General features: G+C 39.5%; 1 protein-coding gene and 1 long non-coding RNA gene across 2 annotated transcripts in view; one reads left to right on the top strand and one right to left on the bottom strand.

The window, feature by feature from the left end:
• The window catches only part of LOC133281607 (uncharacterized), a 94,636-nt gene that overhangs the window by 59,498 nt on the left and 21,709 nt on the right, over window positions 1-13,429 (top strand). The gene's annotated exons all lie outside the window — the stretch shown is intronic.
• The window catches only part of MMRN1 (multimerin 1), a 44,377-nt gene continuing 32,653 nt past the window's right edge, over window positions 1,706-13,429 (bottom strand). The window contains 4 exon segments of the mRNA XM_061477334.1: window positions 1,706-3,376; window positions 4,500-4,646; window positions 11,054-11,263; window positions 11,266-13,029. Of these exon segments, the coding sequence (XP_061333318.1) occupies window positions 2,955-3,376; window positions 4,500-4,646; window positions 11,054-11,263; window positions 11,266-13,029 (2,543 nt within the window). The 3' untranslated portion in view covers window positions 1,706-2,954.

The raw sequence follows: 13,429 nt of genomic DNA, 5'->3' as shown, positions 1-13,429 counted from the left end.
GGTTGTGCTGGCTATTCAGCTAGAAAAGGTATGTGAGGAAAACAAACTGCTGATCTCAGCACAAATACTAAGTATGTGAGGGGCTGGGGAATGTGTTCAGTGATAACTTGGTTGGTACAGGTAAGGAAATGATAATGCAAGCTCTGGAGTAAATTGGATGGGCTTGTCAAAGCCAAACCAGACAAAATGTTGCCATGGTTATTGAGTCACCCAAATAAAGAGAACACCGTGCACTCTGGAGTACAAAGGCTCAGGATGGCTTTCTGGTCCCTCACAAGGGCTGTGGGTAGAGATGAACATTCAGATTTGCTGCTTGCTATCATTAGGGAATGCAAATCAGAGCATGAAAATGAAAGCACAGGGTGACAATGTACCTTGGGAACTCTTTTCCTGCTTGATGCCTGAAAAGTTCTCCTGGGAGTACAGGCTGATTGCTGTCTATTCTGCATAATGGGTAGGCTGACTGATTTTATTGATCCTCAGTTATTTTTCAGTATTGTTTGCTTCGTTAGACCAGGCAGCCCTGGTGCATAGACACAGGCCCATAAATAAACCTCAGCAGTCAATGCAAACCTATATTCACAGTAAAGAATCTCCATTTTAGTTTTTAACAAAAGACAAAGCCAAGTATACTTAGTTTTAATATATCCAAAGAAAGACTTGAATGGATTATTGTATAAAAAGGGCGTTGCACATTTATTATATTTTTAAAATATTGATTCTTCCATATTTTTAATAGTGCAATGAGAACTAGCTTCAATAATATTTTCTATCAGGAAATTATTTTTCTATGTGTTACTCCTACAGATGTAGTTTTAATCAGAATTTTTACTCTACCCCATTGAATGTTGAGTTTTGTGAGAAAAGAGGGGAAAGAAAAAAGGAAAGAGAGCCAGTACAATGACATAAAAAGTATCTGGCTGCTGGGGGGGGGGTAATAGCGCCTGTGAAAATGAGGACCCAGCTTGAAGAATTTAGTGGCAAGGACAGCAAGGGTGAAGAAAGTCACATTAAAACAGAGATGCAGTCTCTGGTGGGTCATTTGAATTTCATCTGCAGAGTAATTTTCATGCCATTTAGCCATAGTCACAGCAGGAATAAAGACAACTAAACACATTAAAGTGAAAAAATCATACAAGGAGGGATTTGGGTTTGTGGTCAATATTTTGATAATATTCAATGATACGGTAGGCTGAGTTAGTGTCATATCAAAGATTTACAGAAAAATATGTATGCAACAGGAGAAAGGTAGGTAGCACACTCATTCAGGGTTCATGGTACATTAAAAACTCATCAGGTACAAAAAAAAAAAAAAAAAATTCTGGCCTCAAAGAAAAAAAAATACAAACAGCGGCAAAATATCCCAACCTGTTGACAAGATTTGCAGTTGACTCTCAGAATAGAGCCTCTCTCTGTTGACTCTCAGAATAGAGTCAACTCCTGACAGTGTAAAACAAAGTAATTCAGGGAGCTTCAAAACACTCTAGGGTTCAAAACACTGGCATAAATCACTGGAGCACACTGATTAATGATAACTGAATGGAAGGCCATGGAAGGCCATGGAAGGAGGGTGTCTGAACCTTTAAGGCTAGCTGGTCAAAGGAGCCATAGAAAAGAACAGGCAGAGACAAACCTGCCTGACACACAGTGAAGGAGCTGGTGACGAGAACAAACCTCGTTTGGCACTAATTGGTAAGGACATGTCGAGTGTGAGAAAGTTTATTTTTTTCAGCTGGGAGGATGAGAAAAGGGAGGGAGACAAACACACAGAGAGCTAAAACCCAATCAATTAGCATTAACAAAGGCAATAACCAGAAACAAACCTGGTCAGTCACACCAGCCCATGGGATATCAAGAAACTGCAGCAACCCAGGGCTTTACAATTGATAAGGACGCAAACCTGAGGGTTTATGTCTTCAGGCAGCCGTAACATGAACTACATATTTTATTTTTTTTATTGGATTAGTGCTTAGGAATCGCATTCCTGTTTACATAGACTGAAGTTCATCTTGCCCCAAGTAGTTAGTGGGTATAATGTGGAAGCAAACCGAAATCATAGATTTATAGAGCTCAAACTTACAAATTACTATGATTATCTCATTTAATCTTGTGTACTTTATAGGCCAAAGTTCACATGCTAAAATCTGTGTGAAGCAAATACAACCATGCTTGCCCAAAAACCTACCGCCTAAGGAAAACCCAGCTGTGGTGTAAATGCTTCAAGCAACATAAAGACTCCACCAAATCCACTATATTCACTGCTGAAAATGGTACCTTATTTCTAATCTGTATCAACACACAGCTTCTAAGTGTTCCCTCTTGTTTTTTCTGCTAGATAAAAAAACAGTTTGTTATTATACTGGTTACATTAAAAATCATGAATCAATTAAACACTAACATCTCAGGGTATGAATTCTGTATTATATGCAATCTATGATTCTATGTGGTAAATAGTGTCAGGCAAAATGAAAAATGAATATATTTTTTCCAAACAGAATATATATACATGATTATCACTTGATACAATGAGCTAAGCAGTTATCCAGCATCACAGCCATCAGAATCTACCCATCATCTTTGGTATGCACTCAGGTTAAAAAGGAATAATCAAAACCAGCTATGATTTGTCTTGAGAACTGATCCTCAGCAACCTTGTGTTGTTTTTTTTTTTTTATGCAGTGTGAATGTAGAACATTGTCCTGGGTTAGATTAGTGCTTCCCAGCCACGTTTTTATAAAGAAAATGCTTATTTTTTAAACCCATCTCCAACCTGTGGACTCCCTAGATGTGAAAATGACTACAACCAAGCAACTTCTTGGACAATGAGCACTTTAAACATCATCACATTGGTTACTTTGAGAAACTTATGGCTGTTAAAGAACAAAGTATTTAAAGGCAAAGGTAAATTCACATGCAGGTTGTTTCATTTGATGGTGTTTACTTTTATGGCAGACTTAGGTACGATACAACAGGTAACCACTAAAGGTAGTCACAGGTGGATACTTGGCTGGTATAGAGCCAGTTGCCAGTCTGAGCCAGACTTCTTGACCATAATTTAACTCTAATAAAGCATTTCCAGTAATTACTCTGTCAGTGTACTTGTTACTATTAATATTTTCAGCCTGAAAAGTGAGTTTGTCTATTCCATCAATGACCAGGTAGCCAGAGGCACGTGGACTAAATGATTCAATGGTATATTCAAAAACATAGACCCCCAGATACGGAACGTGGAACTTCCCAGTTGCTGGGGCAAATGAAGCTCCATAGTTGACATCCAGATTGTTAAATCTGATGGGTCCTGGAGTCGTCATTCCATATGTATGAGAGGCAAAAAAAGCCACCATAGGTGCATATCTGTATGATCCTTTTGAAAAATCTGGAAAAGAATAAAGAAAAATTTCAAGTAATGTATAAAGGTAACTTGGACCAGCCAGAAGATCAAAAGCAGCTTTTCTGAAGTCACATCACCCAGTAGCTTGAGCAACTGAAACATCATATTTCTGCATAAACACAAAGTTGCTCTGTATTTTATAAAAAGTAGTTTTCTTCACAATTAGTGCTAGGTGGATCGACAAAAGAATAATTTTAGCAACAGCAAGGGAACTTTATGTTTGTCTATACTATGTTATCATTAAGGAAGCTACTATTTTTCTTTACTTTCTTTCCTCCACCCCTTCCTCCTGAAGTTTTTCCCACCCCAGGATCTCTTTAATTGTTCCTATGTGTGCTGAAGCCAAGAATTTTCTCCACAAATCATATGTAGACACTAAAGAGGTTTAGCACTCCTGATGTTAAATGAGGAAATAAGTATAAGCTTTTCTCCTCAAGCTGAGCCTGCACACTATGATTCCCTGCCAGTGTACAAATGATTTTATTCACTATTCATATGCTGTCATGAGTAAGAATCAGTCAAATAGCTGCTAAAAGCTGCATAAAATTCACATTCCACGTGGCCTGGATGTAAATGATTTATTTGTTTTCTAGATTGAATAAGCACAGTTTCCACTTTTCTTTTTTGAAATATCTTTCAAAGGCTGCATCCTTGGCTGATGAAAATCAGAGGCATGCCTAAAATGGCTTCTTGAGGCCATAGTCCCATGCATCATTGTAGCTACATGTATTTATACAGCATTTACGGCCGTACTGAAGCTAGTATGCCCCAGTGATGTGATTTTACCTCCCCCTTTGAATTTCATGATACCATGTTCAAATACATCTATTGCACACTCTCCCACTCTGTGCAATTCACCAGGGAGCTTTCCAGGTATTATGACTGGTCCCAGTCCAATTTAATCCCATCATCTGGTCATATTAAAGAAAGAGATCACAAGTCACCCATGGGGACTGATGTCTTCAGCACCAAAACACAGGACACTACTACTTGAGTTGGTACTCATTAAAGTGAAATTGAGACCTTTGACCAGCAAATGCTCTCTAATTAGGCCCTGAGGCAGAGGCCTGTACTGCTAGCATATTGTGCTACTAAATTCTGTACTTGCCGACACTCAGAGAATTGTCGTTCACCAGCTTCATGCTGCAGTTGGCTCCTCCAAAGGGGTGGCGACAAGCACAAATAAAGCTCTGTCTGTCATTGATACAGGTTCCTCCATTCTGGCATGGGGAGCTGACACAAGCTGAGTACTGCCCTGTGATAGAGAGGGAGGAAAAGCAACAACCTCAGCTGCAATGTCATTACAGTGACATTCCCAAGATTTCAGCATTTTGGAAAGCCTCTTTGTCAACTCATAAAACCAGTGGGATTTTTGCTCTGTGAAGGCCAACTTCACAGCTTGTCCAGGCACTTCAGATCATTTGCTAGCTTCCCTCTTTGCCTGAACACAGTGTACCCTCAGACAGCCTCCAGGACATAGCTATATAATTACATACCTATCTAATCATATATAGGATATACCTTCAAGATATACCTATAGCCTCTAAGTATTACCTAGAAATGCTGAGGTCTGCTCATCTCAGAAGGTCAAGTACACGTAGTAAGATGAAAGATATTACGTATACAGATCACACCCAGCTGATATGGAGAAATGTCAGTCCAGTGCTGCTAAGCTCTGAGACAGTGACTACTGAGTGTAATTGCACAATGTGTTGTCATAGCAGTTGGAGGGGAAGAACATTCAAGCCATGTTAAAAATTAAACATTCCTATGAAAAATTCTGAGCATAGAGCATTCCCATATATTTTAGAAAGTCATATATTTTTGAAAACAAACCTTTTCTTTCCCAGGAACTACCATCAGAGCTCTGGAAATAATACTCCACACAGATTTACCAGTGATGGTAAATCTAGATTAGTAGGTGGGAACTGAAAAGCCTTTTATAAAAGGGTCTACTTATTGCCAGAGGAATGTTGACGTGGATCTTCACATAGATACCTCAGTAATGCCTATAGTTATCTTCAGATTCCCTTCCAGACATTTCACAGAATCCTGCATTAAAGCAAACTATGTCTATGAGAAATTTCATTTCAGCAAGCAGAATGCTAAAGCACATTGTACAGTGACACTTAAATTTGCACTGATGGAGCATATGGACTTAAAGAAATCCAGTAATTTTTTTCACAGAAAATAATATCCATCCCATAATGCCTGAAATAAAGCAATTTAGGACTGTGATGACTGGGGTCACAGTAGAGGCAACTGGACATGAAGAAATAATGTTTTTCTTCTCAGATAATAGTTTCACTGCACACTTAATTGACCTTATTTTTTACTCATAGTTACCAAGCATCCACAACATTTCTGTCATATTTACCAAGCATCCACATGTTTACCAAGTGTGAAAGGAAAGCATAAATGGCAGGAAAACAGCTGATTTTGCTGACTGTATCATATTCCCAAAATACAAAAGCTTTGTCTAAGAACAGGGCAGACTGTTGGCTAATTGGCCTATGCTTATCATAACAAGAAGTAAATCTAAGAAACAGGAAAAAGACCACAAAAAGGAAACGATAACGAGATTGAGACTAGTGTTTTAACAGTCTGCTGAGGGATAAGTTTGGCTGAACTCAATCTCGGAGTTAAATCAAATTCAGACATAGCTTTACCTACAAGAAATTAACCCTTCCATTGCAGTATTGCTTAACAGCAGCTGGGGAGTGTGCTCCATTTGCTAAAACTAGAAGAAGCTGGAAGGGGGTTTGTACAAGAGTTTTCAGAGTTAAGAGGCAAATGCCTTTGCTCCCCACTGAAAAGGTAATCTCTGTGTAACTTCCATGTAATCTTACAATAGTATGTTCTTGCTGTCATTTCTGGCTATGGTTGCCCCTCTGCCCAGTATTTTTTGTTTTCCTTCTCCTTCCTGAAGGGCATCCTGAGACACTATGTGCTTATTTTCTGCTTGGGGTAAAGATGCCAAGAGGTTCAGATTAGGAAAGAATTTCCTACTATAGTGCATATCCTATTTTCAATTAATCTTCACAACTTAGTATTGTAGATGAGTAAAAGAGAGATACTTTATAAATTAAATTTGCTTAAATTGCAGCTATTAATAGCACAGAATAAACTGAATGCAGCTGCTATTTATTCTCCGTATGGCAGGACTGAGCAGAGCCAGTTAATGCTGAGTTTTGCTACTCCTTGAGAGGGCAAGCAGCCAGAAGCTCTTTTGGGAAATACACTGCTGTACAAATAGATCTTCAACCAAATAAAGAAGCTCTGTCAGTATCTACAGGGGTGTTGTTTAGAAGCAAATCAAATATTCAGAAATTTAATGGTCTCTTTATGGAAAGAAGTGATTCCAGTGGCTCAATTTGGAAATGTCTGAACAGGAAGTAACTTGCCAACGTTTTTCAATATTTAGTTATCTGTAACCATCTTTCAGGAAGCCCTGGGAGACTGGAGTAGCCTGGAAGCCTGCTAACCATAGGCTCACACAGGGTCAGACGGGTTGTCAGCCTACAATTATTAATCACCTCTGGCTTCACGCTCTCAAGTCTGACAGTGATAAAAGTGATGTGCTTCCCCAATAGCCTAGATGCAAGGAGTGCCAGGGAGCTGTGGGAGAGAGGCAGCCCCACTGGGGCTGGTGCCCAGGAACTGAGGGTGACAGTAGTGCTGGTGCCTCACCTGGAGTGGTGACAAGCAAAGCATAGCAGGTCGATTGTGGTAACCAGGGTTAGTCACAGTCCAGCAAGAACGAAAAGGCCTGGGACACTGGCTTGAGCTGATCCCAGGCCCATAGGCAGGGTGTGCAGTCTCAGGGCTAGGTCAGTATGCCCAGGGCAAGTAAGGCTGTCAGTACATTTGGGACTCTGAGAGGGAATTCAGTTATAAGTGCTGTGCAGGGTGTTTACAGTACAAAAAAGTGCCACATGGATAGTGGCTGAGCCATGTCATTTGCCAGCTCCCACAGGACCTCTCATCCTATAGACACATCTCATAAGGACTCATGGACCTTCATGTGCACCTTCAGGTTCCTTAGATAGTCTCAAACCTGATCTCCTACAGGTGGTGCTGCATTCTCCCATTCCCCAGCTTTGCCTTTTCAGTGTGCCTAGAGCATTTGCCAGTGAAGACCAAGGCAAATGTCCTGGGTAACCAGGTCTTCTGTTTCCTTCTGGAGAGAGCCCGCATTTTCTCTGGTCTTCTTTTTATCCACATACCTACAGAAGCTTTTCTTGTTGCCCTTGATATCCCTGGGCAGATACCCAGGACTTTGGGTTTTCTAACCTGACCTCTGGCTGCTCAATTTCTCCATATTCCTCCTAGGCTACCTGCCCTTGCTTCCACCAACTGTAGGCTTCCATTTCGTATTTGAGCTTGCCCAGGAGCTCCTTATTCATCCATAAAGGCCTCCTGGCATTCTTGCCTGACCTCCTCTGTCACATAGAGCTTGCAAGAGGTGATCCTTGAATATTAACCAGCTTTCTTGGGTTCCTCTTCTTTCAGGTCTTTATCCCATGGTACTGTACCAAGCAGATCCCTGAAGAGGCCAAAGTCCACTCTCCCAAAGCTTGCTACACACCCTTCTCACTGCCCTAAGGACCTTGAACTCCACCATTTCATGGTCATCACCAGTTCCCCCATGTTGGTGAGAACCAGCATCGCCTCTCTTCTTGCTGGCTCTTTTGTCATACCACCAACACTTTCCAGGAACTTCCTGGATTACTTATGCCCTGCTGTGTTGTCCCCCCAACAGATATCAATGTGGTTCAAGTCCCCCATGAGGACCAGGGCTTGTGAGTGTGAGGCTGCTCCTATCTGTCTCTACAGTGCCTCATCTACTCTTGTCTTCCTGGTCAGGCAGCCTGTAACAGACCCCCACTATAATGTCACCTTTCCCTGCACATCCGTTAATCCTGTCCCATACACTCTTAGGCAGTTCCTCATCCATCCCCAGGTGGAGCTTCATGAACATAACATGTTATTACATACTACATACATAAATATAACATAGCTGCAACGTCAGTTATTCATGTTGATGGGAAATCTGAATAAAAGCAAACCACAACTAGTACAAGACAGGCAACAAGAGACTGCATTCACCTTTGCATGGCAGCCTCTAGATTCTCTTGAGAACAGGCACAGCACTAAATGGCAATGTGAAAATGGAACTGAGCAAAGCTGCCCTCATGCTGCATCACACATTTCTGCAGCAGAACAGTTCATTGGAAGGTAAGAACAGACATAATCCATATCCAAGACTAATAAAAATCTTACTGTATATTGTTTCTTTAAAAGCTGTCACCTCCCCCTTTTCAAATGCTTGAATCTGTCTTAAGACCATCATTTTCTTATTCACCCCAGGTTGCAGATACAGCTCAATATCAGGAAAAGTGTTAGATTTTCTGTCCCTCACACACATATTGTAGCCTTCAGCTGATATACACCTTTTTTTTTAATCCATTCCACAATATGGGAAGTCTCCAAACCTGTATGTCCCTTCATATGGAATGCAAACTTGCATTCTTTCCCCTTGATTTCAAATAACTACTAAGTATTACTTCAGGGCCAAATCGTGAACACATTAAAGCCAAAGCAAATCCCAATCTATTACATCAGGATCAAATATTGAACATACTGGAATCAATGAGAATTTTCATTCACCTTTTTCTAGAATTTTGTTCTAATTGTTTTTAATTGAAAAAAGACAATCTAAGATCAAATACATTTTATAATTAGCCAGTTACGCCTTGGGGTTTCTTCTAGAAACTTTAGTAGAATAAGCACATATCTCCGGATGAGCTCCTGGAACTTGAGAGAAAAAGCTTTCCTTGAGAAGTAAAATATACTTGTTAATTAGAATAATGATCTTTCTTACTTCTTTAACTTACAGTAATGTAACGTATGAATTTGCTAGGCGTGAAATATCACTGAGTGCAAAAGCTCATTACTGATGAAAAAGTCTGCATAAACATTGCTATGTAGAAATGTTGCTTAAAAATAGGGCTTTTCAACATCTGCACTTTCTGTAAGAGTAAGCATACTTCCAGTGTTATCAAGTGGGTATTTATTAAAATTCAGCATGAAATAAATAATAAATAGGAAATATATTAATTCAATAATGTGGAGTAAAAGAACAGAGCAGGTGGCAGCTTCCTGCGCTCCAGGCAGGTAGTACTAGTGACATTTTCCAATAAAGTAGAAGACTCCGGAAAGATTAAAGGCATCATATTTCATTTCCCCTTAATTTTAATTGTGATCAAGGGTTTTGAATTTCCATCCTGTGCAGTGGCACAAACAGGCAGAAAACAGAAATGACTGAAAAATAATTGCTATTTCTAATATCAAAATATTCAAGTTAATTTATAATAAGAATTTGGGAAATCTTGGTGTGACTGCCTGTTGGAATAGCTGTCTGTCCTCTGTTAACTGAAATGAGAACCAAGGACTGAAATCCTTCAGTAGGGATGGCTTTCAGCAGAAGTCAAGCTACTCATGGGACTGGGACTTCATAAAGGATCCTTTCAACTGATCACTGAAAAGTGCCTGTACCTAAGACAGAAGGAGATGAGGGAAGAAAATGGGGAGAAGAGGCGTGAAGAGGGAAAAGGAGATTGCCCATGGTCTTATCACATGAACAACAGTGGTAGCTCTTACTGCTCCTACATCTGCTCATAACATGGTGCAAATATAGTTCCAGAAATGTTTGTAAGTTTAAGAATACTTTACAGAAAATAGTTAGATACAGGTCTTCAAAAGTATCTGGACATCTCTCTACCATTTAGGATCTGTCTCACTTATTCTAATGTGAATTAGAGTCCTTCGAGGATTTCTAGAAACTTAAATCACTCATCATTTTCTGTATTTTTCCAGAAATTATATTTCTATAAAATATTAGCTTACATTACTAGTTTTCACTCATCTGATTCCAAAATTCATAATTCCATTACTATTTCTGTGAATTCATCCACATGAATTCATTTCATATAATGATGTTTAAATTGAAGTTCAGAAGCAAATCTCACTCAAAACATCTTTTTTTAAGAATGGCAGCTTCTACTCAGCTGAGATGTTCTCTGGATGGACTTGAGTCAAACCTACTTTATTGTCTGGCCTCCTGATTCTGCAAGAACACACTGTTGTAACTGCACTAGTAATCTCAATGCATTACTGAAGGAGTCAGCAAAAGCCTCATTTCAGTGATTTGGTGTATTCACTTGCCTCAGGTTTTTTATATGCTTCGTCCCCACTGACACTGCAAAGTACTGACACAACTCCAGATTACTCTCCCAGCTTGCATGTTTTTTTACTGAAATTGCTAATTGAGATGCAGGCACAAAATTCTTGTAGTTTAGAGTTTGTCTAAATTGACAGTTATGTTTGAAAGGTCAGGTACTCAGCTGAGTGTGTGTGCATGCACATGTATCTTAAACTGATCAGATGTGAATTTCTTAAGGAAAATTAAATGGAGCTTCTAGATGTCTTAGTGCATCATCTTTTATAAGCAAGAGACTAGAGTAACCTCAAGTTCCTCTGAAACTCTCTTTTGCACTTTTTATTCACCTTCAGTCAAGATCTGCCACTTCAGTTCATCACAACGGTTACATAGGCCTTTATTACAAAGACTCTAATTTTAAGTACAGTAAAATGCATTACCTGGATCTATAGTATTATCCGTATTTCTCTGACTTCGGCTTGCCAGGCTCATGGTAACATTTGTTGCTCCTTTTTTCACTGGGACTGGTTTCTTCATAACTGGTTTCACCTGCTTCTGAAGTTTGGTGATGTTGTTCATAGCATTTGCAACTGATATGTCAACATGCTGGGTTAAATTTGTCAAAATAGCTCCTGCTCTTATTTCAAGCAAGATTCAATGAGCTCTCTGAGGCCTCTATGCAGGAGGGGGATATCTGGCTGAGCAAGTTTAATTAGCACAGGTATACTTGCATTCACTTTATGGATGCTGCTGTTAGTATCATGACACAGCCCCCAGGCCTCGTGAGCAGTCTTGTTCAGAAGTGGAATGATGTTTGAGAAGCGGATTGACTTGGCTTCCAGGGCCTTGATCCTGGAACTCAGTGTCTGGAGCTGAAGTGAGACCACTTGCTCTTTCTCTGTTGAGGCTGCTTTGGGTTTTTTCAGCGACGCACAGTTGTTTGACAAAAACTTGGAAATTTTTGACTCTACATTCAGAAGGCGAACCTCATGGTCCTTTGATTCCTCCACAGAATCAAGTAGCTTTTCTTCCAGGCGGCTGATATCTTGTTGTTGATTGTCCACTTTTAATGATGTATCATTTAAAATATAGAAAAGTCTTCTGAAATTGTGGAGGATAACTTTGTCAGACTCCTCATATGGAAGATCAGAAAGGGATGGTGCTACTTGTAAAGAAAATTCATACTTCTTGCCAACAAGCAGCATCCGGAGGGATTCATTCAACTGTTGAAATTGGGGAATGAAAGCCAGGAGGCTGTCCAGTTTCTCAGCTCTGCCACAGCAGACTTCAGTCTCATTTCTTAGAGCATGTAGCGTATCTTTCAGTACATAGTTATCTTGAATAGAATCAATAGCACTGTTTATCACTATCATGGTCTTGTTTAATCCTTCTTCTATTTCCATGGAGCATTCATTAATATGACTTTCAAACAGTTCCTGATAAGCCTGAGATTCATTTTTAAGTCCTTCCTGAGTTTTGGAAAGCTCCTTAATTGCAGAACTCATTCTGTTAACAACAGCAGTGAGGTTTTCAAGCTTCTTGTTGATTTCTTCAGCTTGAATTTGTTGTTCATACTCTGAAGTCAGACTAAAAGGTATCCCTTGTTCAATCAAAGGTTGGAGAATCTCCATATCATAACACAAATCATTAATTTGCTCATTCATTTTGTCCATCTTATTGTCCAATGGAAGAACCAGGTCAGAGAGACTTTTGTTTAGGATAAGCACATTCTCTTGAGCTGCTGTCAGCTGCATTTGGAAATCCCTCCTGCTCTCTGACAACATGTCATCACAGACCCCCAGAACAGAGTCTTTCTGATTTTCTAGTGCAACACTGAGATTGCTGATCTTGCTATCTTGGACTCTTAAGTCATCATAGATCTGCAGCACCATCATTCCTTGTTTCTTTACTTTCTCATGCAAAGTGAACATGTACTCTGTAACATTGTACTCCATGACTTTATCTGAAGGGATGTTTTGGCTTGAAAACTGTTCAACTGATAACAGTTGTTCATGAGCATCTTTCATTTCAGTAAGAGTCCTATTTAAAGATTCATAATAAATTACACTTCTTGACTGTTGATGCTCCAAGTTATCCTCCAAGGTTTTCTGCTTTTCCTGTAAAGCTTTTATAGGTTTGTCACAAGTGAGGGTCAGTTCCTCTTTCATCTGCACTATATGATTCTTTAGCTCCAGAATATCAAGCTTTGTTGGCCCATTTTCTTTCTCCTGAACAAATTTTTGCTGGGTTTCATTCAGATGCTTGGCTAATCCCTTTGTGTTTTCAAGATCATCTGACAAACTAGATATCGTCTTGAAAATCTGAGCCATGCTTTCTTGCATTTCACCTTGAATTCCTTTAAAGTGCTCTCTGACAATGTCTTTGACTAATTCGTTAATATTTCTGGATTTGAAACCTTTGGGAAAAAGAAGAAATAGGGAAACAATCAAACCAATTATAGTAATATCAAAATTTTTTTCTACAATGTGAGTAAGCACAGTGCTTTGCTGAAGAGATACACACACATCCCTGCCCCTATTTACCGATCCATAGAGCAAAATTTAAAGCTGATAAATGCAGAGAATGGATAACAGTATTTAAAGACTCATCCCTGTTTCTCCAAAATCAATGGCAGTTTTGCTATTATTTTGAAAGGGCAAACTCAGACTCTGCATGTGGTATCTCCTAGTTGAGCTGTTTCTGAACACTGAAATGGGGAGTTCTGTGTGCTTTTGTGGCTTGCTCATGAGAAAATGATGTATCCTTTCTCCACTGGGAAAGTAAGGAAAAAAACACTTGCTTTATCAAGGTTATGG

The sequence above is a fragment of the Pezoporus flaviventris genome, unplaced genomic scaffold, assembly GCF_033815535.1.
Source record: "Pezoporus flaviventris isolate CSIRO_AGI_PZ_B2104156 unplaced genomic scaffold, CSIRO_AGI_Pfla_v1 ptg000002l, whole genome shotgun sequence".
Taxonomy (NCBI): Eukaryota; Metazoa; Chordata; class Aves; order Psittaciformes; family Psittacidae; genus Pezoporus; species Pezoporus flaviventris.
Note: the sequence above shows the minus strand (reverse complement) of the source record. Positions and strands in the feature narration are given on the sequence as shown.